General features: G+C 36.6%; 1 protein-coding gene across 1 annotated transcript in view; it reads right to left on the bottom strand.

The window, feature by feature from the left end:
• The window catches only part of dnah5 (dynein, axonemal, heavy chain 5), a 93,308-nt gene that overhangs the window by 32,571 nt on the left and 36,706 nt on the right, over nt 1-24,031 (bottom strand). Inside the window, exons 41-67 of the mRNA XM_015035576.1 lie at nt 22,877-22,947; nt 21,866-21,973; nt 21,549-21,736; nt 19,460-19,654; nt 19,086-19,220; nt 18,792-18,899; nt 18,168-18,321; nt 17,648-17,794; nt 17,113-17,354; nt 16,408-16,584; nt 14,737-14,941; nt 14,354-14,496; nt 13,234-13,368; nt 12,925-13,047; nt 12,609-12,822; nt 12,197-12,420; nt 11,357-11,555; nt 11,081-11,253; nt 9,830-9,960; nt 8,322-8,475; nt 7,220-7,487; nt 6,299-6,422; nt 5,859-5,966; nt 5,051-5,165; nt 4,141-4,317; nt 2,171-2,374; nt 1,743-1,922 (exon numbers count right to left, since the gene is read on the bottom strand). Of these exons, the coding sequence (XP_014891062.1) occupies nt 1,743-1,922; nt 2,171-2,374; nt 4,141-4,317; nt 5,051-5,165; nt 5,859-5,966; nt 6,299-6,422; nt 7,220-7,487; nt 8,322-8,475; nt 9,830-9,960; nt 11,081-11,253; nt 11,357-11,555; nt 12,197-12,420; nt 12,609-12,822; nt 12,925-13,047; nt 13,234-13,368; nt 14,354-14,496; nt 14,737-14,941; nt 16,408-16,584; nt 17,113-17,354; nt 17,648-17,794; nt 18,168-18,321; nt 18,792-18,899; nt 19,086-19,220; nt 19,460-19,654; nt 21,549-21,736; nt 21,866-21,973; nt 22,877-22,947 (4,402 nt within the window). The remainder of the gene's footprint in view (nt 1-1,742; nt 1,923-2,170; nt 2,375-4,140; nt 4,318-5,050; nt 5,166-5,858; nt 5,967-6,298; nt 6,423-7,219; nt 7,488-8,321; nt 8,476-9,829; nt 9,961-11,080; nt 11,254-11,356; nt 11,556-12,196; nt 12,421-12,608; nt 12,823-12,924; nt 13,048-13,233; nt 13,369-14,353; nt 14,497-14,736; nt 14,942-16,407; nt 16,585-17,112; nt 17,355-17,647; nt 17,795-18,167; nt 18,322-18,791; nt 18,900-19,085; nt 19,221-19,459; nt 19,655-21,548; nt 21,737-21,865; nt 21,974-22,876; nt 22,948-24,031) is intronic.

The raw sequence follows: 24,031 nt of genomic DNA on the forward strand, positions 1-24,031 counted from the left end.
ATATATATATATATATATATATATATATATTTTATTTTTTTTATTTCAACAATGCAAACGCTACGAGGTCAAAAGCAAAATGGTTTTCTTGAGTAAGCTTAGATTGTTTGATATCAACAAGAGCCTCTTTTCCTCCTTTCTACGTGTTTATCCGTTAATCATGTGTCCTGTTTCCTGCTGTACTCTGCTGCTGGTTGTGGTTTTATCACACTGCTGCTGATAAAAATAGGAGACCACCAGGGAGTGTGGCTCAGTGGGATTTCTGTGTAAAATCACAGAGTTAAAGCAGTTGGCGGAAACATCTGTTAATTGGTGAGTTATGCTAGATAGGTTGGTGTGTTCACTTGGATGAACACACAAGTCACTCGGTGTATCTAATTATGTTATGTAGGAAGAAAGAGTTAGGAGTTGGAAATTAAAAGTGTCTGAGCAACAACTGTGGTTTCCTCATTCATGCTCCGACTGCCCGGTCAAACTCTGTAGTGGCCTGCGTGAGTTTACCTGCAGGTTGTTTTGTTAACTTTTTAATAAAAGTAACTGTTTGCAACATGTGTGTCTGTGTGTGTCTTCACATTGCATGATTCATTCAGGTCCAGCTGCAGTCACTGTCATGCTTCATCTGACAACGTTTTAAACGTGAAGCACAACGTGTCTGATTCACTGTTAAGTGAGACGGAATATAAAAGGTTTTTGAAATTTCTAATAGGTCAACGTGATCTGGTACCGTGACGATAAATAGGGGTTTTTATGCACTTCAAGATTTTGGTGAGTTTCACGGCAACACGTGCAGCGTCGCTATTGATCAGTTGAACAATGTAACGCTAGGGGAACTGATGAGTTAATAGAAGAAAAAAAAAAAAAAAGAGTCATTTTTAAGAAAAGCTGAACATGTCTGCTCAATCTCCCAATGGCTATTTGAAGAATCTTCTGAACCCACGCTTGACTCATAGAGGCCTTGCTTCCATGTCATAAAGTGCAGACTTTGTCCGGCCTAATGTGTCAATTTCATTTCTATCCATTTCAATCAAGTTTAGTCGCGTGGATAACATTAACATCTAAACGGAGTCTTTGTAGACTCATAAATAATACATAAAAAATACAATTCATGTGAATGCACTGAAATGTTAGTCTTAATCATAGGATTTTAAGTGATCACTTTAATGGAAAACTCATTTTACTTTGGTTTTGCAGCGATGGCTGAAATTAACCCTGTTTGGATTTTTTATATTATTTGATGCCATGATGTTTGACATTCAACTCAATATCCAGGCCTTTTTGTGTTTATAAATATCTAAATAAGTGCTCCATTTACTCTATTTTTCATTCTTTCATTCCCATAATGTCTCTTTCTGAGAATGACATCTTAAAAGTTTTATTACCCAGACTGATTGCTCCCCAGATTGTACAATAAATCATGAAAGTGTGTAGTTAATGTAGCCTGAGGTTCTCCTGTGCAAAATGAAAAAAAAAAAAAAAAAAAAAAAAAAAAAAAAAAAAAAAAAAAAGAAATTGTGTCTTATTCATAGAATGCCTCAAACATTGCCCAAGGAGCATCGGTCCAGCTGTTACGTGAATACATTTTTTAGGAAAGTATTCACTATTTTATTAATACAATTTTAGGAGGTTACCCCAAACCTCCTAAAATTGTGGTGACGTCTGCTTCTTTAAGACGTTGATTTGTCTGAAAATATCGTTTTAATTTCTGCAGCATCAATAAACGTGATTTACCTCACGTACATTACCTTCAAGGGTAAAACTTCCTTGTTGATGGAGAAGAAGGAGGCCATGGCTTTGGTCCAGGAGGCGAGGCCAGCAACATTACCACACACCCTCTTGGCTGTTTCAATGTTGTAGTCAGGCATATCAAAATAGGGCTGCAGCAGCTCCACCGTTTCTTCATTAATGGTGTCTTTGGGGAATTGCTTCAAAGGAAACAAAGATGTTAGAAAAAAAAAATGGAGGTGGGATATTATGATGTAGGATGGTTTTGATTGGGACAGAAAAACAAATCTGGACCTTCTGCTTACAGCAAGAAATGTAAGAGACAGAACAGAAAACAGGATACATGATTCATTAAACCCACAACTTATCTCTAAAATCACATCTGCGCAAATTTTATGTTTTTTTTTTTTTTTTTTTACATCTACACAATGTAATTTTAAAAGTGCACCTGCAAGCTGCCTAGGAAGTTTCCAGCTGTCATGAGTTTTAGAGACTCCTGCCAGGAGGGAGTGATGCAGTTTTTCTCCGGATCGACCTTCACGCTATTGACCCTCCTCTGGAAGAGTAGCAGCACACAGTCCATGATGCGCATGATGAGGTGGGGAGGCCGTCCAAGTGTCCGTACAGTGGCGATATCTGATGGCTTGATTGTCTAAGTTTGAAAAGATAAAGGAAACATCCAAGATATGTTTTTATATAAACGGGGCAGAAAAAGATGGATAACATTTCGACTGAAACTCTTATCCTCACTTGCAGTTCTTACTACAATGTAAAGGCACCTAAATTAATGGTGCTTCCCTATTTCATCTGGTAATGTATCTGCATTTAAATGAGCTTTAAGCTACATAGTTTATGCTGTTGGACAATGTAGCCAGAAAGCCATTGCCCTCATGCTTCGCCAGGCTTTCTCTGAACGTGACAGGAATGAGGTGGAATTCATGAGTTGGACCTGAATGCAGATAACGATCCGAAAACAGATTAAATAAGTCAAAAAACAATATGAAAACACATTGACAAATGAAGCATCATCACAGCCAAAAGACAGACTCAACCTATTCAAAAACCATTAATGATGGGGGTTTTAAAGAGGAATCAGGGTAAACTCATGGAGAGATACAAAAAAAAATCATGCGATATATCTTTCTACAGCAACTCTCACCATCATAAGGTATGAATAGATCAAACATTTTATTCTTGGAATATTTATAGTTTTTTTTCCTGACCATTACATTAAATAACCTATGTTTTTAGAGTGTGATGTATTGTGGCTTATGCGCATTTCATCAATTTTAAAACCTGGTGCAACGCAGAACTTTTTTCTTCTCTCCCATTAAATAAATCACTATAATTGCAGTTTGTTTTTTTTATCTCTATACATTTCATAAAATTGCAGTGGAGGTAATTACTTGTTTGGATGTTTTTGCCAAATTCTTTACTCAAAACTTTCAAAGCATAACACTCTTTTGAGAACACAACTTAAGCTCTCTTTATCTTATTCTCTTGACAATTTCTTCAGCATCTTCAAGTAAAAGCAACATATGATTTCCCAACACAGACTTTCAGGCACGTTAGGGAATCTACTCAAAAGAAAAACTATCATTAAAAAAACAAAAACAAAACAAAAAACAACTATTTTTCTACATTACATCTTTGAGCTCCCTATAATATACAACTGATATATTGGCGAAACACTGAGCTTTTGCCACTGCCATTTAGAAGGCTCAGAGGCTTAATCTCAAGTCTAGGCAGAAATGGAATAAAATCAAATACTGCAGAAATAAACAAGTTGGCAGAGGTTTACTACACTGGAGGACACATTTGTCTATAAAAATCTGTTGTTCCAACAGAATATACAGCACATGGCAATAGTTATCTTGAAAGGAAATGGTTTGCAGTGTTTGTCATTTTCATTTCCTTGGAAAAGCACATCTTGCTCATTTATTTATTTTTGCCAGCGGACAAGCCTCAAATTTTATACACCGACTTGCTTTGTGATTTGCAGGACCATGGCATCGATTATTAATACCCAAGAGTCTCATCTGTTTTAGTTTGACGCAACGTGTCACACGTAGTTCAGGCATTCATGAATGCCAGATGCTTTATTATTAAGAACAATGTGGGGGGGTAAAAAAAATAACCGTGTAATAATGTGTGAGTGCTATCACCTTCTATGATTGCCAGGTCATTATCTATTGTGCAGCCCTTTGGATCCAAAACAAATAATCATTATCTTCAACTGTTTTGTTGTGCAGTCTGCAGACTGAAACTAATCTGTGTTAGCATTTAGAACAATTTGAGTCTGGACTTTATTCACATACACAAAACCAAAATTAAATCAGTCCCCCCATGAAAAAAAAAAAAAAGCTAGGTAAAACCTGGTAATTGCATACTGCATATTAACTGTTATGAGTGCCATGCCTGTAGTGCAGCCTCTGCTTCCTCCAGAGCTGGCCGTGCGGCTTCCAGCTTCTCCTCAGCAATGGCCTTGTCAGCTGAGATGCTGTCCACAATGGCTTGAGCCTTGTCCTTCACTTTCTGTACTTCGACCTTTACCCGCTCTGCCGCCTGGGCTTTTACAGTCACCTCTTTGAGAACCTGGAAGAAAAATGAGTCATGTCCATGAGTATCGCCAGTGTTCACTTTTGACCACACAGCAGGGCGAAAATGAAATCTCGCACCATAACTGACTAACACACACGTTTAAAATAATGTGTGGAACATGGTTAAAGTTACAAGCCAAGACACAAATCAAGCTATCCTGATTAAACATGGATTGTTGCAAACCTTTCAGCAGAATCACGCCACACAAAAGCTTTAATCTTAGAGCATACTCTTAAATGTCTGCATTTCCTCTGAGAGGTTTACATCTGTTGTAACTGGGTACCATCTTCTGGTTTTAAAAATTCATTAAAGTTTAATGTGGCATCAGAATTCCAACTTGGAAAAATGTCTTGTTAAAAAACTAAATATTTAAAAGCTAAACAACCTGATTTTTATAAGATGATGAGATTAGGGAGATTTCTGACCGGAACTTTATGTTATGCTGAAGTGTTTGTTTTTTTTAAAATATTATTTAAAAAAAGAACAAGAGAGAGACAAAAAACAACACAGGTTTATTATTTTTCCATTAACACAGACACATATTTTGGATTTTATCACCGATAAAGCATGCACAAGCACATAGGGTACAAACTGAATTTCCCAAAGTAAATATTTACTTAAAAAATGGAAATGAATTCATAGGTTCTCTTCCAGCTGTCAGAAAAAATACGTCTTTAAGAACCTAAAACAGAAACCACTCAGATGTAGGCGAAACGAATCTGCTTACCGTATCGGCCTTGTCATTGGCAACCTGTAGCTCTTTTTCTTTCACCTCCAGCTCCTTGCTCAGAGCTGCTACTGATTCTGATGCCTCTTTCAGCTTTTTCAGGCCAGTGTTCATCCTACACAGTAAAAACAATCATTCAGATTTAATGCAAATTCTGAAAATTTGTGGCATGAAGGTTACGGTGGTGTGGACGGAAGCCCATCTAGTATGAATCTGAAAATCAGGACAAATGATTGCATTTGTAAAGTAGTTGTAAAGCTTTAAGCTGACCCGAATGACTTCCTGTTTGAATCAATCTCTGTTTAGCACCAGGTAATTGAAATACTTGGGCATTACACGTGTGTTTCATCTTTTGTGTCATGAGTCAGAATTTTAATGTCAAGGTAGCGCCCTTCAGCAGCTGCCAATAAATCTCAGAGGTTCTTGGGAAATAATCGTTAAAGAAAACATTTCATGTTGCTTTCGTGTGTGGAATCTCTTTCAGTACTTGATGCACTTCATTTGGTTTTTAAACAAAATTAAGCATGAAATAAGATCTGGTAAATGAGCATGATTTACCAGAAAAAAATTAATTTCTAACTCACAATTTGACCCTATCGTGTTGAATATTACACTGGAAATGATTGCAGTTTAAAATAAGCTCAAAATTAGTTTACGTATGACTACAGTAGTGAAATAAGTTATAACTGAATTATGATAAAAGTAAACAAGAATTGTTGTTATTGCTTGAGGTTACACATAGATCACATTTGTTATCATGCATGGGCACTTTATTAACACCATATTTCATTTATTCTTTACTCTTTACCTGTTGGCCAGTGTCTGGACTTCAGATCTCTTCTCCTTATAGATCGTCTTATAGCCTTGAACGAAGGACAGATAGGACTTGGGTGTGACATGGGTGGATCGCCGGTATCTAGGTTGAGTTAAGATCGCATTAGAATAAATTTATGACATGTTAAGAAGTCGCAAATCTCAAATTTTTAATTTACCTATTAAGCATCTTCTTCAGCTTGAATGCACAGTTAAAAAACTAGCATATTATATTATCTTAAAAAAAAAAAAAAAAAAAAAAACTCAATTGTAAGCCAAAAATTACAGTCATCTCTTCATGCACTCTTACGTCAACTATTCTAGTCCTTTGGGAGAAAGGACTAGAATAACAAAATTATTGTTATATGTTTAATGTGCTTTTTTATGTCATGTAAGGTTCCAAGCTTAAACATCCAGTGTGTTGAAATGCTGTACCTCTGAAAATACTCCACACACTTTTCTGCAACACCGTCCTGGAAGGAGCCCATGCACTGGACTACCTGGTGTTTGATCTGCGTTGAGCACTCAATATCATACGCAGACAAGAAGTGCTCTGAAACTGAATGGCAGAATGCATATGGAAAAAAAAGTGTGAATCAGTCAAAATAAAACATAAAAAGGAATAATCCAAAGCTGACATGCCAACACATAAATGTAGCTCCAAAATTCAAACTTTAAGACGGGCTGGGTCTAACAGCTGGGATGAGTTTCAATTATTGACTTTTTCCCCCCCGTCGTTTGACGTATCAGCAGAGCTGGATTTGAGTGAGTCAATAATTTACAGAAAGAAGATTTAAAATGTGACACAAAAGTTGGTGTAATTGGTCGTTAGTCGTTCCCCAAAGCTGTCAAATGTTTCTGTTTTTATTGCACCTTAGATTTGGTGGTAAGGATCAATGCGACGTCTGCATGCTAATATCCAGTATCATCCTTACTCTAATCTTAAAATGCTTCTAAAGGCTGACAGTCAAACTCCAACTTATAAACTTCACCTTCACTTTACTTACACTGTCCCCATAAACTTCAGTTTCTTTTATAGATTTTATTCATTTTATTTATTTACCATTTTACAAAGGGGTTCGCCAGCGTTGGTGGTACTTGTTCATTCTCTTTGAAAATGATAGGCTCCTGCATAGAGATTACTTTAAATTCTGAAAAACAAATATTGACGAGTGGTCCAAATATTTAGAAAGCTTTGACATAAAGTCAAAGCTCAGTAAGTTTTAGAAATCATAAACATACCAGCATGTTCAAAGCAGCGAATACAATGAAACACTATGTATATTTAAGCCAACAAATGCTACCAACAAATGACATCCATTCACACCGTAATGAGACGTCGCCCTTGTGACGTACCTGCAACAAGAGCATCTTTTGGCCAGCGGCTAAACCAGTCCATGGTGCAGCCAGATATCAGTGCTGGAAACTTCAATGCCCTGTTGCGAAACTTTTCTCCAACGGGCGAAAAGCACAAAACAACATGGAGATTGTGACGGACCCGTGACATGAAGTACTCGTACAGGTTTTCATTGGTCAGTGGTCGCTTTGGAAACTCTCGCCGCATAACAGGAATGAGGTCACTGAGGATTTCATCCATCTCATCACGAGCGAACAAATTGGACACCTAAAGATAAAAAAATATACACTTGTTTTATTAAATTAGTAATAATGCAAGTCCATATCTCTATTGCAGAATTGTACTAATTGTTCATCTAATCTTAAAAAAAATTCATGTGCATGAAAAGGGACATTTTTTGTTTTGTTCTATTTAACTACAGGATGCATTTCAACTTATTACATTAAAAAAAGACTGAAATTAGGATAATGTATTCACCTTCTCAAAGCAAATAATTGTTCCCATTTACCCAGAGAACCTCCAAAAAGCAACATTGTTTAAATTTTTTAAAAATTGATAAATTGGGCAGTGCAATTCCAAAATGACATGCTAATTTCAAGCATTATGTCCACAATTGTAAGCCGTCAGGAGAGACGTGCGACGGGGTTGTCTCTGTCTGACCTGGTTGACCGCTCTCTCAAATGGAGCTTATTTTTCCATTTAGTTTCTTATCTCCCAAGAATCTGTGCAACACAGTCAACTCTCCACAAAACACAAACCTGTTATTGATAAAACTGTGCCCAGTCACAATCCCTCCTATTCCTTGGTCCCCACTTCAATTTACCTCCCCTGTTAAAGCATATGCTGCTCAAATTGCAATTCAGAAAAGGAGGCAGAGAAAGAGTCAAAGAGAAGAAGAAGGAAGAAAATAAGGACTCTTGTGCTATCGTGGAGAGGCAAGCGGAGCATCTTAACTCAACAAAGTTATGAACAGGAATCAAACGAACAGTACAGAACATATGAAGAAAAAAAGCTAATTGAAATGATAGAAAAGTCCAAGTGGTTGGGAAAATTATTGGTGGTGAAGGAAAACATTGAGCGTTTCATGTTTGTGATTCCAACCTCTCCAGATGATAAGACGTTGTTCATGTACTCCAGATAGGACTCATCTTTGATTTCGTTGTCGGTAAAGATGAAGCTGACACCTTTCCCCTGCTGACCAGCTGTTTTGTACAAGTTTTTTAGATCATCCAGCAAGTTAGTGGTGTTATAGGAGCTGCAACATTTAAGCAAATGCAAACCTTTTGTTAGTCAAAATTTCAGAAGACGGGGCTTGCAGCAGACTTCTTCAAATTCATTTCATATAAAAAAAAAGTGAGGAAACCTCAAATTTCAGCTTTTATTACTAGTTGGTTGTCCGTGCCTTAGGGACTACTGGAGTAAAATTATTGCTTGTTAAAAAAAATATTTCTCTACTGGTGCATAGACGAGCATCAAAAGGAGTGACAAGCAAAAACATGGCACTTTTTTTTCTATTCGGTTTATGACACACAGACATTTAGAAAAATATTGAAAAATACCTACAAAAGAAAGTTGCATTTTCCAAATACTTTTTGCACAGAAAATGTAACCCTTTTAGTAGTTTGGAATTTACAAAGTAAAACAGAGGAAAAACAAGATGATATTTGTGATAATTGATGATAATTGTTGTACTTACTACTTTGTATTTGAAACATTTATTGACACGGTATGTAAAAACATTTTTCATTTACATAATTACTAACTTAATTTGTGTTGCTCAGTTCATTTTAACTTATTTTTTGTCAATGTATAATCCTTTGTTGGTGGGTGAGTGGGAGAACCACAAGTGTTTCTTTAACGTATCCTTGTGTATAACACCTTCGAAGCGGACTTTATAATTAACATGAGTGCAAAACAACATTGCCATGACATTAAACTGTCTGCCACTCAAAGCTGTCATAAGAAATAATCAAGAGCAAACTGTTCTGAAGAATTAACAGACTCATAATTTAAAGACGCAAAAAGCTAAATAAATTTTCCATTTAAAACAGATTCCACTTTACCAGACTAAATAAATGTGTACGGGTCTTTTGTATGCTAGAGAAAAGAGTAAGCAGAAGAATATAAATAAATAAAGTAAACATGCAGCTGAAGTGCCTGTTTCCCCTGGAGATACTTTGGCAAGTCAAGAGGAGGAAAAAAAAGGCTCATTCATATTAATAGCAACCACCAAACCCAGTTAGAGACTTAGCCAGAGGGAAACATGATGACCACAAGTGCCCACAGGGAACATGTGGAAAAACCTTTGACAGCCGCGGACAGTAACAAAGAGAGTGAGATAAAAAATAATACAATACTTATTGAGAACAGGGGGAAAAAAGTTAATAAAATATAAGGTTGTTCTTTTTCTCATAAATAAGTTCCAACAGTAGATGAAGAAGGATAAGGGATGCAAAGAGCTACAATAAATAAACAGATTTCAATTGTTTTTATCATGATTGAAAAGCTAAAGTCAGAAGTTACCTCAGACAAAACAGATTTTTCAACTTTCTCATGCCACAGATGTTGGAAATGAATACTGAAATTGTGGTAATGAGTGCGAGCGTTACCGTGTGAGGGTTATCTGGAAGGTTTTGTATCCGGCTATGAATGAGGCCAACCTGATCAGGCTCTGTTTGCCAGAACCTCCAACACCCACCAACAAGGCATTACCTCCTGGTGTCCGAATTATTCTTGATACCTGCACACATAAACCATATGTAAACATGCAAAATAAAGATGACATGCAAGTAAAGTCATATTCAATAAGTTAAAATATCATTGATGAGTTAATTTATTTCAGTAACTCAATTCACTCAGTGAAACGCATTACACAGTCTATTTGAGAAATTCTTCCTATAATCGGAAAAATATAATTATTATATTACAACTAATGAAAACCAAGACATTTAATTTCTCACAAGATTATAACATTACTTCAGACCAATAAAAAAACTGTTTTTTTTTTTATTACAGGAATGTGGGGTTAAAGACAGTGTGTTTAATACCGGAACACGCTGCTGTTTTCAAAAGGTATTTTTATTCTGACAAACAACCGTCATCAGTGTGCATATTCTAACTTATTGAACATGATTGTATATCACATTGGTACAAATGTACTGAGCCCGTATATGAGATCCTTTTGGAAATTTGTAGCATCAGTGAAACATTCAAAAATGTAAAAAAAAAAAAATAATAATAATAATAAAAAAGAATAATAATAAAAAAGAAGCATAAGGGAAAAAAGGGTATAGCAGAGACATGGGCTTGCTATGCCCCTTAAGCAAGAAGAGAGACAAAAGTGGGTAACAGGAAAGCCAAATTTGTTACAGCAAAATAGCTTTGCTTGATTCTTTAAGCTTTTAAACTGCATGTCATGAACAGGCTACATTTAAAAATCTGAGAGTTGGGGAAAGTTTCAATGTTCTCTAGGATGTTTACAGTTATACTGCTCATTTCATTTATAAGGGTTAGCTATTTACTCATGCTAATTTACTCATGCTAATCCCTAATATGTAATTTCTGACCTCCGCAAGCATTTTGCCTTTAAGTAAATAAAGGAAAATTAAAAAAATAAAGGGAATTCATGTTAAGCCTCACAGCTGTTTAACAGGTCTTACATCAAACCTGCTCTTAATATAAACAACTAACCTTTGTACACAACACAAAGTTCCTCATTGTAGCTATAAATTAGCCTTTACGTAAAATATACAGGTTTAAATGATGCTGTAGGGGTCACGTTTTGACAGTGTTTGAAATTGTGCAAAAAGAGCAATGATCTATGTATGACTATGTTCACCACATAACGGTTGATAATGTACCTTGATCAGATGTGTCATCGCATCCTGAAAGAAGACCATGTCCATGCCGGTACCCCTGATGCTCTCATTATAATGACACAGGAACATATTTAGACGCTCCTTTAAACTCTCAAATGACTCAATAGGCTCATACACCTTGGGTAAATCAAAGTCTGAATCTTCTGGTTCCTCCCCTGTGAGAAAATAGTTTCACAATAATACAATTAAATGTCAAAGAGAGAATATGGGAAATATCCCCTAAAAGAATAATGGCACGTATTCATGCTTCATCGGTACCTGTAGCTTCTGGTGCATCTCTTAAGAAGTCGACAAAGTATCTGTCTACTCCAAAATCCACCGTATTCCTGAGCTCCTCCCCCAGCTCGTCTCCCACCAGCTTTGCCAGAGCTTGGTCAAACCACTCCACGTCATCAGGCATTGTGAATCTATCAGCTATCACACGTTTGCACTCGTGCTTCCACAGAGCCAGCAACACCTGGGAAATTATTGTTTTCCGTGAAGACAGAAGGATAGCAAAGATTACTCAAATCAACTGCAAAAACAATAAAAAATAGGAGCAAAGTCAAACTGGGACATGTCTTTGAAAGGAAGGAACTCCTTTAGTCCAAAATGAGTTTGTATATTAACTTAGAAACAAGTACCAGCCCCTATATTCTGGTTGGTTTGTTTTGTTGACTGAATGTTATGAGTTTTGCCCCAGAGCAATCTGAGTTTGGCTGGGAGCCACAGCAGGGATGTAGGACAGTCTGAGCTAGAGTATAAATTTGACTGTGTTCAATTATTCAGTAAGGCCACATACTAATGTAGAGTGGGCCACCTCAGCAAGAACTGAATTTTAAATGCAGATATTTCTTATTTCCGTTTAATCCATCTCTACCAAGAGACGCTCGTATATCTCTCTAGTATTGTGAATATTTCATCTAATAGTATATCATGCTGTTTTACTGCCACTCTATATCTTTAAAGGAGACTTAAAATAGTTATTTTTCACATACTTCTGAATAAATCAAACCTTTGCACAGGGGCATGATGAATATACTTTACATCTAAACATGATATAAAAATCTAATAGTTAAAAAGAACAGCTAGGAAGACGCAACATAAAATCCACCTCACCTGGACCGAGCTGACTACCTCAGCGGTAGTTGTAAGCATCCCCTGCCATACCCTGGACAGGTCTCTCAGATTGAAGATGTAGTGAAACTTTGCAGGAGTCGGAAGCATCTTAAGCTTTGTGATCTGCCAGAGACGTCGGGTTAGAGACACCAAGCGATGCACAGTGCTCTGAACCTCGTCGCTGAACTCTCGCCGAGCGCAGAAGTAGCCCTCGCCAATCACACCTGTGCAATGAGGGAACCGATTGTGGTATTATTATACATTCTTTTCAAAGACACAGGATCTAGAATGCATTAGACCCCAACTCTTTTTTTTTTTTTTTACATCACTTTATTACGGTGTCAAAAAAAAAATCTGAACATAAATCATTTTGAAATGACATCGCTGATGCTTTTCACACCGTTTTACTAACCAAATATCTTATCGATGGAGGCATTGGAGGGAAGTGTGCAGTTAAAGACAGAGAACTGCCTTTTCAGCCTCTGTGGAATGTCATTGCGCCCTCCTCCTGGATGAATCATGGCTGCCAGGAACTGAACGTCAACAATATTGGTGAACTCTCCCGGCTTCTCCAGGTTGAAGAAGCCATTCTGCTCCATCAGCTGTCTGACAATCTCATTGGTCACCTAGGTACAAAAAAAAGCAAAGATGATGTTATTACAAATTCAAACTTTATCATCATGAAGATGAAATGTTTGGATAGAGCCATTTCGGGACTGATTGCTAACCTGGTCTCCCCATTCATTGATGACAGGCATGTTGATATCATCTATGAATATTGACATTTTCTTCCCAGCAGGAGGACCATAGGTCGTCCCCATCCTCTTGTCCACGAAGCTCTCAACCGTTCTCTACAAAACAAGCCAAGGTTACTAGGGAATGCTACTAAAGACGAAGACACAAATGAAGGCGAGAGCTGACACAAAAGCAAAGTTGTTGTTTTTTTTTGTTGTTTTTTATTCTAGAAAATGAAAACGTAATGAAGCAGTAAGTTATATTTCTGTTAAGCTGTTGAAGACTACTTTGAAGATCTTTACCTGGAACATGAGAGGCGTAGTAGCAGAAGAGAAGTTGAGACTTTTTCCAATGTGGCTCTCAGGGTCATAATTTGACATGTAGCCTTTGATCATGACGGTCTTGGCTGTTCCTTGCTCTCCAATCAGCAAAACAGCCTTTGAAAACATTTGCATTTGAAATTAGTTTCAAGTCCCCTTGAGGGAAACATCTCAATAAGAACAGAAAACAATGCAAATGATGTGGAGAAGAGGCGTTTACTGTCTGTTTTCACTGAGCAAACAATCGTTTAATTTGACGACTCTGTCCTGATGTCTACTGTAGAAAGCAGACACGCTTTTCGTGGGTTTTACTTGTGATTTATTTTTCGCATTTTAAAGTCAAATGTTCTAGTTACTTCTATCCTCTCCTGAGGACATTAGCATAAGCTCAATGTGCTCAGGAACAGATAAAAACATGCATTGGTTTGCAGGACTTTGGTATTAAAATGAGGCTGACTAAAATTAAAGAGAAAAATGAATCTAATCCTGAGGTGTTTAGTTCCAAACACACCCAGAGGGAAGAAAAACAACAATCCAAATGAAGAAATAATTTTCTAATAAAATCACAGTTTAGTATTTTATTTAGCTGTCTATTGGCAACAAGGCAGCACGTAGTCCTCTTTTATGACATATTGACAGTGTTGTATCATATAGGGAATTTCTATAGATCCAATCTCTCTAGATAGTCCAGATTCTTGGCTTCACTGTGCCCTCTTCTCTTCTTTAATATCTATTCGGTACCCCCGCCCCCACCTAAACTGAATAAATGGAGTCAAATCTGCGATTTGATCTTTCCACACTTTTCAGAATAATTAAGCTGTTTTGTGTCTCTATTTTAAGGTTTTCACACATCTTCAGCAGGGGTGCTAATAAATGTGGTTCACACTGCTTGTGCTAAACATTTCTGCCCACAGTTGTCTCTTCATCTTGTATCACATCAAAAATAAATGAAAAAAAACATATGCTGATGGATGAACAACCTACAGACAAAAATATTGCATCTGACATTTCAGATTAGTCTTGAGGTGAAAGCTTGTTTCACACAGATATTTATCGTTTGTCACTTTTTCATTATTTTATTATTATTATTTTTTTTTTTTACCTTGCCCTGCTTTGCAATAGTCTGAATCAGGAAGTCTGTTCTAACATTGTCGACATTGGGGACCAAAATAGAGCTGTACTCTGGGGTGACTTCAGACGGATAAAAGTATTCTTCCACCCTGGTGTTCCAGTGGACCCAGTGGCCTGGAAAGACACACATTTTTAGAGAGAAATGATATGTGAAAATAAGCACTGAAGATGAGGTATATATTTTAAATACATCTTTTAAACATGTAATTTTATCATATGGGACTGTAGGTTCTTGCTAACTTACATAAAAATAAAACAAAACAGAACATCAAACATATTTTCTAGCCTTTAAAAAAAAAAGTGTGAATTTTCTGACATCTGATCCCAAATATGTGTTTATACTTATATAATTACCTTCTGATGTTACATAGTAGTCAAACATGGTGTTGTCACTGGGTGAAGGAATGTCTGGTAAATTTAAACAGATACTGTCATTTCCTCTGAGCCAGGCCTCCATCTTCCTTCTGTCCTCCAGCTCAAGTAAAGCCCCGCAGCTCCACATGAGGGCAAAGACGTAAAGTCGCTCCAGGTGCTCCAAAGATAACTCACCACAGTGTTCCTGAATAGTGAAAATGTTCTTGAAAAAAGTTGCGCAAGTGACTTTCACTTCAAAAAGGTTAAAATTGTAAAATAAAATTAAAAAAATAGAAAAAAAAAGAGGCCAAATATGTTGGTTTTATTCTCAAGTTTTCCACAGTTTGTTGTGTTTTAAACTTCTTTTACCATGGATTTTATTCATTTTCTTGACTAATCAGTCTTATGTCAAATAGTTCCTAACCTAAAGACGACATTAAATACAGGAATGCTGGTTAACTGCCTACTTTAAAAAGAAAATACTGAAATATCCCTCGGTTTGTTTGCTTCGTTTCATACCACTGGGAAATGAAGCAAACATTTGACTGTAAAAATATATTTTCTTCATTTCCAAACATGTCACTGACTGTGAAAAGCTAAAAAGTGATAATGACTATTAAAAAGGAAGGTAGAAACATATCTCATTAATTGAGGAAAACATGTTAAGCAAATGGCTGAAGTACACTTCAAGCATTGGTTAGTCACAGTGCCCTGCTTTATTGTAAAAAGGAGTCCTAACAAACAAACCACTGCCATCTGGTGATTGAACTACTTTGAAAGCAATACAGAAATGGCACAGGTTTCCGTTTTAGTTTAGACAAAAATCGAGTCATTTACGTTAATCATTTGTGCTAAACAAAGTAGAAATCTATGATCTAGAGTGAAGAGTGCCCTCGGGTCCATGACTGGTAAACACAAGCCTAATGTTAATTTGATAATGAAAATAAATCATCACCAAGTGTGCTATACTGTTTGTTATTAAGGGATTGTTAAATTTTTTGACGTTACTGCTCAATAAAAGATCTAAATACAGGGTGTTAAGCATATGATTAATTTAAGCTTTGCCGAAAGATGGTCGTCTAAGGCAAAAGGTAGATTTTGCCCTAGAGCTGAGTGATTTCTTCAAGGATTTCCCCAAACTGAACAGATGGCAGAGAATCAACAATTTTTAAGGTGAACTTAAGAAGATTATCTGGTTTTCTGTTTTACACCTCTTCTGTTTTCTGCTACCAATATATAAAAAAAATTAATGCTACCTACTATCCCTGCATGAAGATAAGTGTGGCTTTCTTCACGTTTTCTATTAGGTTTGTGCTAAAAACGTTTCATCTCAGTTTCATCACACTGGAACATTCAGTAATAAAGATGTTGTTTGTCTGAGTATTGCCACTTCTGCAGATATTTCATCATAGATTCTCAGATCTGCGGTTTGACATGTTCTTCTCTCTCAAGTCCTCAGGCGGTTCTGTCCCACTTGTGGTTTATCTTTTTGTTCCTAAAAAAAAAAGCTTAATTTCTTTCTTTTATTTTGCCTCCGACTGCTTTAAGATTATCTTTACTACAAAGTAAATCATCTAACTGGGGTTAGATGGTTTCTGTGACTTAGCTGTTGAGCTTTAACAGAAACTTAAAAATATGTACATTGTTGTCATATTTTAAAATGTATATTACCTTTGGGGGAATTAGTCCCTGCAGCATGTTTATGCATTGCATGATGACAAAGGCCTCCAACATTTCCATCTTGAACTCCAGTGACTGCAAGCTGAAGCAGTACAGCTCAGAGAAGGAAGAAGAGAACAGCTTTCTCAGTACCTTTGCCTCCTGTGGAGAGCGTTTCTTCAACCAACCCTGGTAGGAGTAAACACACATATGAGTGGTTGACACTGTGGAAATTTGAAAATTTTTATTCATATTAGCTCAAAAATGTCAGTGTAAACACTTTTGATAAATATGTCCTAAACTGTTTATAATACATGTAAAAAAGTGCAGCTCCAAAAGCTGGTTTGTATAAGCCAAGCAGCACACTTCCTACACTCGGTCACTTTTTTAGGTAAATGCTCACACGACTGACCTGGAACCTGTTTGGCCCTCAGAACTGCCTTAATTAATTGTGGTATAGATTCTATAAAGAATCAGAAAACAATCCTGAAGGTAGATTTTCAGTGATTTGGATCTATATTAAACATGACAGCATCAAGCAGTTGCAGCAGATTTGTTGACTACATCACCATGGTGTGAAATTTGTGTTGTAGTAAGTGTCTATTTGAGCTACAATTGCCTTAAACCTCTGATATTCTGATATCTGAAATTCTACAATCATTCAGTAGAAGGGGTTTAAGTTGCTTTGGAAAATACAATTCGAAATAAATTATTTACCTCCAGAATTGGGCTCCAGCTGAGAACTGAGGAGCTCATGAACACCATGCCATTACGTGACACGGTGGCTGGAGAAGCATTGTCAATGTTATGTGGCTCAAAAACCACCTTGCAGTTGGGCGCCATCGGTATACGGTCTCCATTTGCCAATGTCAGAGTTTTGTTGTCGTCCAAAACAGAGTTTAAGTTTTCAATCCAAATGGCATCAACAGGTCCGTCTAGTACAATCCAGATGTGCTCTCCTAAAAGGGAAATATGTTCTTGTGTGAATACAGTTACATAAATAACATGTTTCATCTATTCAAAAACAAAATATCTGAGGGGCCCCAAAACCTATGGGATCTGGGGTACTACCTTGGTAAGTTTGGCCCTGCTGGTTAATTTCATTTATTTTAGGTTTTTCTTTTCTTGGACAATTTAATACACTATCAAAGTCTCTTAGGGTAGGTACAAGGAGCAACATGGTGTTGGGCTCCTCAACAGCTTCTGAACTGTCATTAAGGGAAATTATTTCTGCATGACAAAATGTTCTGACCTTTTTTTGCTCTCAAAGTTTTTCTCCAAAGTGTAGAAAAGATGCCATCAGTCCAGTCATTCGTGGCTACATCCAGTCTTCCAAACATCTGAGGTGCAGTGATGGCTTTGGGGTTCATACGCATTTCTCTGTGAGGTTGACCACACTCTGCACAGAGAACATGCTGACCAATTACTTTTCTGTAGTTATAAAGCACTGATGGTTTCTTATATGCTAAACTTTGAAGTAACTGGGTTTTTTTTTTGCCCACAAGGAACATGTGGGTCTCTATACAATTCAACTCATTCACATCAACATGGTAATTGATACTTCATGTTACAAGAATAGTTAGGAAATTTCCAAGAAAGGATATGTTAAAAATTTAAGAATAGTTCATATGAGCCATATTTTTATGCAACGGGATTAAGTGCGACATCAAAGAATGAAAAATGATAGCAGAAAAAAGTGTACAAAAGTGAAAACAAAAAACTGTCAAAAACCTTATGAGTTAACCAGTGTAGTAGGAGTTACAAAATCTTACCTGTCATAGCTTTCATCAGGGTATGAATACAGGTGGTTTTTCCAGCTCCGCTTGGTCCGAGGGCCATCATACCATGTCGAACTCTCTGGGTCTCAAAGAGCTGAATAACCTTTAGCTTCCAGGGAGAATGGCAGATCAGACCTGCATCTTCAACCTGCATCAGCAAAAAGTGAGCAATAACTTAAACTGCATGTAGATTATGTGTATTAGAGGATGGCATTATTATTTGTTATTGTATTAAAATTGCAAATTTACTGAGAAGTTTACATTTTTGCAGCCAAATACTGTAATCCATGAAATACACACATGAAAAGGGAACATTTTCAGAATTAACATTTTACTGCATCTCTAAATGTTTCCCCCTGTACTTAGTTTTTGTGAAGAGACTAATGGTGTCATTAGTATCCCTTTGGGTGCTGTAGTGTTTTGAAGCCCTTAAGGATGATATGGGAAGTACAGTGGTCTTACAATTCACTCAGCCTCTTTATTTCTCCTGCCTTTAGCTTTCTTTTTCAGTGTCTTGTTTTGCAATCCCCTTATTCCTTTAATACTTATCTCAATTATTTCCTTTAAAAATGTTACTTTTCAGTGCCTACAGACAAACTCATTGCTTTGCCCTCCTACCTGTTTGTCAATGGCAGCTTCTAGGTCAGGGTAGCCCACTTTATCAAGCTTGATGCCAGGAAAGAGGTCTTCAATCAAGCTCAGAAATAGGGGCTCATCTTCATCAATCTTATTTAAAAAAAAAACCAAAAAAAAAAAAAACAAAACATAAAATCATACACATTTGCTCAAATCAACAACAACAAATATTTATGTTTTGTTCATGAAAAACATTTTTTCCTCCAATGTTGTTCAAATAAAAAAAATAACATATTTCAGCTACTACAATATTTAATGGTTTCTTTCCAAACTGACCAGTTTGGACAGGTTCATGTCTCTCAGAACCCTCATGACAATGGTGGACTCTGTGTCAGTGGGGTTCGCCCGCTTGGCTGCTCCCAGTGTGCGCAGGACTGACAGGATGTTTCGTAGGCCAAAGTCATAGTGAACCTGAGCAATGACAAAAAAGGGCTGTTATGCAGAGCAGATGTTGATTATAATCATGAGTAATAGTACCTTCAAAACTTTAGGCAGTTTCTATTTTCAGTCAAGATCTTTTACCCTTCTTGGATCACACGTAAATGGCAAAATATTATGAATTAGCCAAAGATAACCAATATTGACACATATGACAAATGTTATGTGAAGTCTTTCATTTCACCTTTGGCATGGCTTGTACAACTTTTTACCTGTTTCGAAAGCTGCTCTTCACACAACTTGTAAAGCGTGAAGAATTTGCGAGCCAACTCCATGTTGTCTATGAATCCACAACTGGCCAGTTTTACTCTAATAATGATCTGGCGGTCAGGAACCATCATGGCTACAGATCGGAAATTGATTTTTAGGTTTTCTGGAAGCTCCTGGCGACCTGCATAACCCGGGTTCTAGTTATACAGAACAAAAAGAAGCCGTAAACCAAGAGTGAATAATGTTATATACATGTATATACAATAAAATATGTATATTTCAGATCTCAGTGGTAAAACAACAAAAAAAAATAATAATTGTATGGATATAACAACAATACAAGCATCAAAATAGGAAGTTTAATACTTACATATTGAATGACATTCTATGTATAGCAATGCATTTTACTATTTATAAACAACCCTTTAAAATTATTGGACCCTTGGTAAAGACATTCAAAAACATCTTCAAATAAACTAATCTTTTATTGCAGTAGCATGTTCTCCCAATAAAAAAAAGCCCACAATTATTCTCTATTAGCAAATTATTGAGCTTTTGTGTTTACCTCTTACTATTGTCCTCACTGTACATGATACCAGGTATGTCACTGTTCCCATTATCTGAAACTTTTTAAGTAATAATCTGACAAAGTTTGTTCAGGAGCAACTGTCTTATGACTTGCCTAAAACTGAATGGCATCTACTCTCCCCTTCCCCATTTTGAAGATATACTCAGAGAAATTGCCCTCGATGTCATGTTCATAGTGTAAATTAAAAGCTCCAACAGACCAATTAACTTAAAACACTTAAAGCATAAATTATAAAATGGTTCAGCTACAATTATAAGATTTATTAGTGGTCCCACTTGCTGTGGTTTATAGCAATAACAAAAATGTACCCGATAGGATGGATACGTGCCATTTTTCAGAGTGAGCTTGAGTGACTTCAATACATTTTGAAGTTACTTTACAATATTTTGGCACATATTTATCCAAACCACTAGTAAATGTGGAGAGCTCCATATATAACAATACACAATGTCTTTATCATAGAGCTTATGTAATCAAGGATGAAGTTAAAACTTTTGAATCCCAGAAATTCAGTTTCTTCTAGTTCTGGCTTTTATCCTCAAAGGACACAACATAAAGCATCTTTTTTTTTTTTTTACATAACTTGTCTTTGATTATTACACACACACACACAACCACAACCACAGAGCAAGAGAGAAAGAGCAAGGAAGACATAAAGTTATCTTTAACCACACTGCTGCTGTGTTTATCTAATAAGATGTATTGAGTCTGCAAAAAAAAAAATGGTGGACTCTGTTTAAATGCTAAGACATATTTAAAACTACTCATTTCTCATTCAGTCCCTCAGTTTGTTATTGATCGTATCAAGGCCGTGCCTCTGGGGTGGAATAAAATTTGAATTTATGCTGTTAATTCAGCTTTTAAGTTATGGAATTGTTTAATTCTGTCCAACCATGCAACAATTTAAAGGGGGCATATTTTCTTTACTTTTATTGCTCAAAAGTCTTCAGCCAAATCCATGAACAAAGCTTGAATTTAAAATTTAATTTCTACACGGACTGTAGTTAAGAGAATCAACTGAAAACATATATCACAAAACAGTCCTCATTTTGTGAAGGGACTATAAAATATATTCTAACTTCACATCCCCTAAACCAGTTAAAAAGGTAAATTATTATGGAGAGTAAAATCCACGACAATTCTTTAGAAATGCTAACAATCAGAAGTTATAGTAGCAATTTATAGCATTATTATTTGGCTTCATGCCTTACTCTATGTTCTCCCACAAAGAACCATAGCTTGCCTTAGGGAGGGAGTTCAGCAGAAGAAGATCTGCCTGGACTGCAAAACAGAGCAGGATCAATACCAAGCTGGACATTGATCAAATCAGACGGATTGAAAAGGACAAAAAAGTTAGGTTGGCAGACAGCTGAGTTTGAGTAAGCCAGAGCACTATAAGAAATTTAGTCACTGATCTTTTTCAGTTGACTTGCCAGATAACGCCTTGTTGAACTGCGTCACAATGGATCGCTGACATTATCAAGTACGGTAGGTTTACCTACCATGGTAAGGAAGATGCCAAACTCAGGATTCATGTCAACATTGTCTCCATCGGTGAAGACAAAGTTTTTGCGGCGCTCTTTCTTGCATGTAAGAACTATTGCAATCTGCTGGGCTGCCACCGACAGAACTGGGAGGTCAATGCGATTAAATTCATCAAAGCATCCCCAAGATCCAGACTGAGCCAGACCTGGAAATAACACAGAGCTTAGTCATTCTGTTATTATTATAAGTCATTTGTAAAAAAAAAAAAAATAAATAAATGAATCTGTAAACCTCTTTAACTATTACATGCATTATTCAGCTATGTAATATTTACCCTTGAATATTCTTCCCAAGCCTCTGAAATCCATCTGGTCAGAGCAATTGAAGACCACAACATATTTTCCCAGACAGCGACCCATGTCCTTTATAGTCTCAGTCTTACCTAATAAGAAAAATAAAATAACTCACTTCCAAAAACTGAAGTACACAAGAGGGTTCACAAGTATTTATGCCCTTTGACATTATTCACGTTTTGTGAACTTACAACCAAAAACTTCTATGTATTTCATTGTTTTTTGTCCTCAACCAACTCAAAGTGAAGCAAAAAAAAGTGATGTTTTTACAAATGGTTTGCCTGAAAAGGTGTAATTAAAAAAAAACTGTAAAAGACAGCAAAAGAAAGCTGTTTTGTGTCATTTTTATGTTGAAATGATTGTGTTCTACTGAAGACTATTGAATCTGTTCTCTATGTGCCTCAGTCTGACTGCACCGAGCTTTCTGCACTTTTTATATACAGGTCTCCTCTGCCAGAGCTCAAATTTCTCTTTTTGCTCACTATCCCTCAATCTCAGTTCCCTGCTCTGATGTCTTTAACAAGTTTGAGCATGTGACAGCGTCCTCACTACAAGTGATTGTTGGTCATTTCAAGCCCACGCGGCCTCCGGATGATACTGTCCCTAGCTGACTAATTAAAAAGGTTTTACTCACAATCGCAACTCTGATTCTTAAACTGGTAAATTAGTTTACTGTGGGGCGTGGTCCCTAGGGATTTTAAATATGCAGCAATAGAGAAGAAAACAGCACTAAATCCTACAGCTGTTAGTACTTACAGGCCTATCTCCAAATTACCTTTTCTTTGAAAGTTCTTCAAACAAATAGTGTGCAGTCAATTAATAGGCTTTCTGAAGATAATTGTTTTAGAGATTTGCTCATCCTACATTTAATTCCACTAAACCTTCCCTAAGAATAATCAAGGACCTTCCTCACTGATAACACATTGTGCAGGCTAGATCTTTGTGTTCATCACAGTGCCATGTCTGTAACCATGCTGTTGTTTCAGTCTTACCTGTGCCTGCGGGACCAGCAGGAGCTCCACCCATGCTCATACCAAGAGCCTGAGCTAAGGTGATGTAACATCTGAGCAAAAATAAGCAAACACAAATATACAAGTTTCAATTTTCCCACTAAAGGAAGCATTTACAATCAAAAGCTAATGCACACTTAAACGCTTTTTTTTCTCTTCACTTTGGTTAAAATCACTCAAATAATGATCCTCCACAGGAATGCTAAATGTCAAATATGTGCCAAAAGATAATTGCAATCTACTACAAATGATATCTAGAAATATATTTTGTAAAACTGCATAAAACAGTTTCTTTTTTCATGATCTTCTTATCCAAACCTGTTTTCCCCCATTATAAATGTACCTTTATAAACTGAAGGAGTTGAAGGGAAAATCAGGAACAGGGAGATGATGTTAATAAAACAGTGGCTGCCACAATGAGGAAAACAATAGAGCAGAAGACAAATGGGGGAAATGAATAAAATAAAGTACCAGAAGAAAGAAAAGCATCAGAGCTACTTTGGTGCTTCCAGCCATGAGGACCTTGTGTCACTTCTTTGGAGAGCTACTGTCAGATGTCTGCTTGTAGTTCCCTCTATGCTGCTGTCCTTTTACATCTTTGTCTCATTGTCTTGTTCCATGTTTCTTTCTGCATCTTCTTACATTTCTTTCTGACCGTCTTTCTCTCCCGCTGTGCTTTTGGTAGTTAGTCTAGTGCTTGTTGGTGCATTACTGCCTCCCCTGCTTGATCTAATTGTTTTCCTTTCTCTCTCTGTCAGTCACCTTGTCTGCCAGTGACAGGGGTGGTGATCGCCGTAAAAGAATGCAAAACAGTACCCTCCAATTCATTTTCCCAGTTTTCTAATTTTTAAACGGTTCAACATTTAACATGTTTAAATGATTGCAAATATTACATCACTCTTAAAAAACATCTTGGAAGTTTTTTTTTTTTTTTTGCTTTTAGCACCACACCAAAGGTCAAACATTTTGATTTCTGTCAACATCACTGATTGGCTGGCATATGCTATGCAAATATGTTTGCACCCTTGACAAAGATGCGTAAAAATCCTTCAGATAAATTAATAACTTACTGGAGTGGAATAATCTCTCAATGAAAATTCAAGAAAAATCTAACCTTTAATTTGAAAACAGTTATTC

This window comes from Poecilia latipinna, unplaced genomic scaffold, assembly GCF_001443285.1.
Source record: "Poecilia latipinna isolate Pla-1442-1.1 unplaced genomic scaffold, P_latipinna-1.0 Scaffold21, whole genome shotgun sequence".
In the NCBI taxonomy this organism is placed as follows: Eukaryota; Metazoa; Chordata; class Actinopteri; order Cyprinodontiformes; family Poeciliidae; genus Poecilia; species Poecilia latipinna.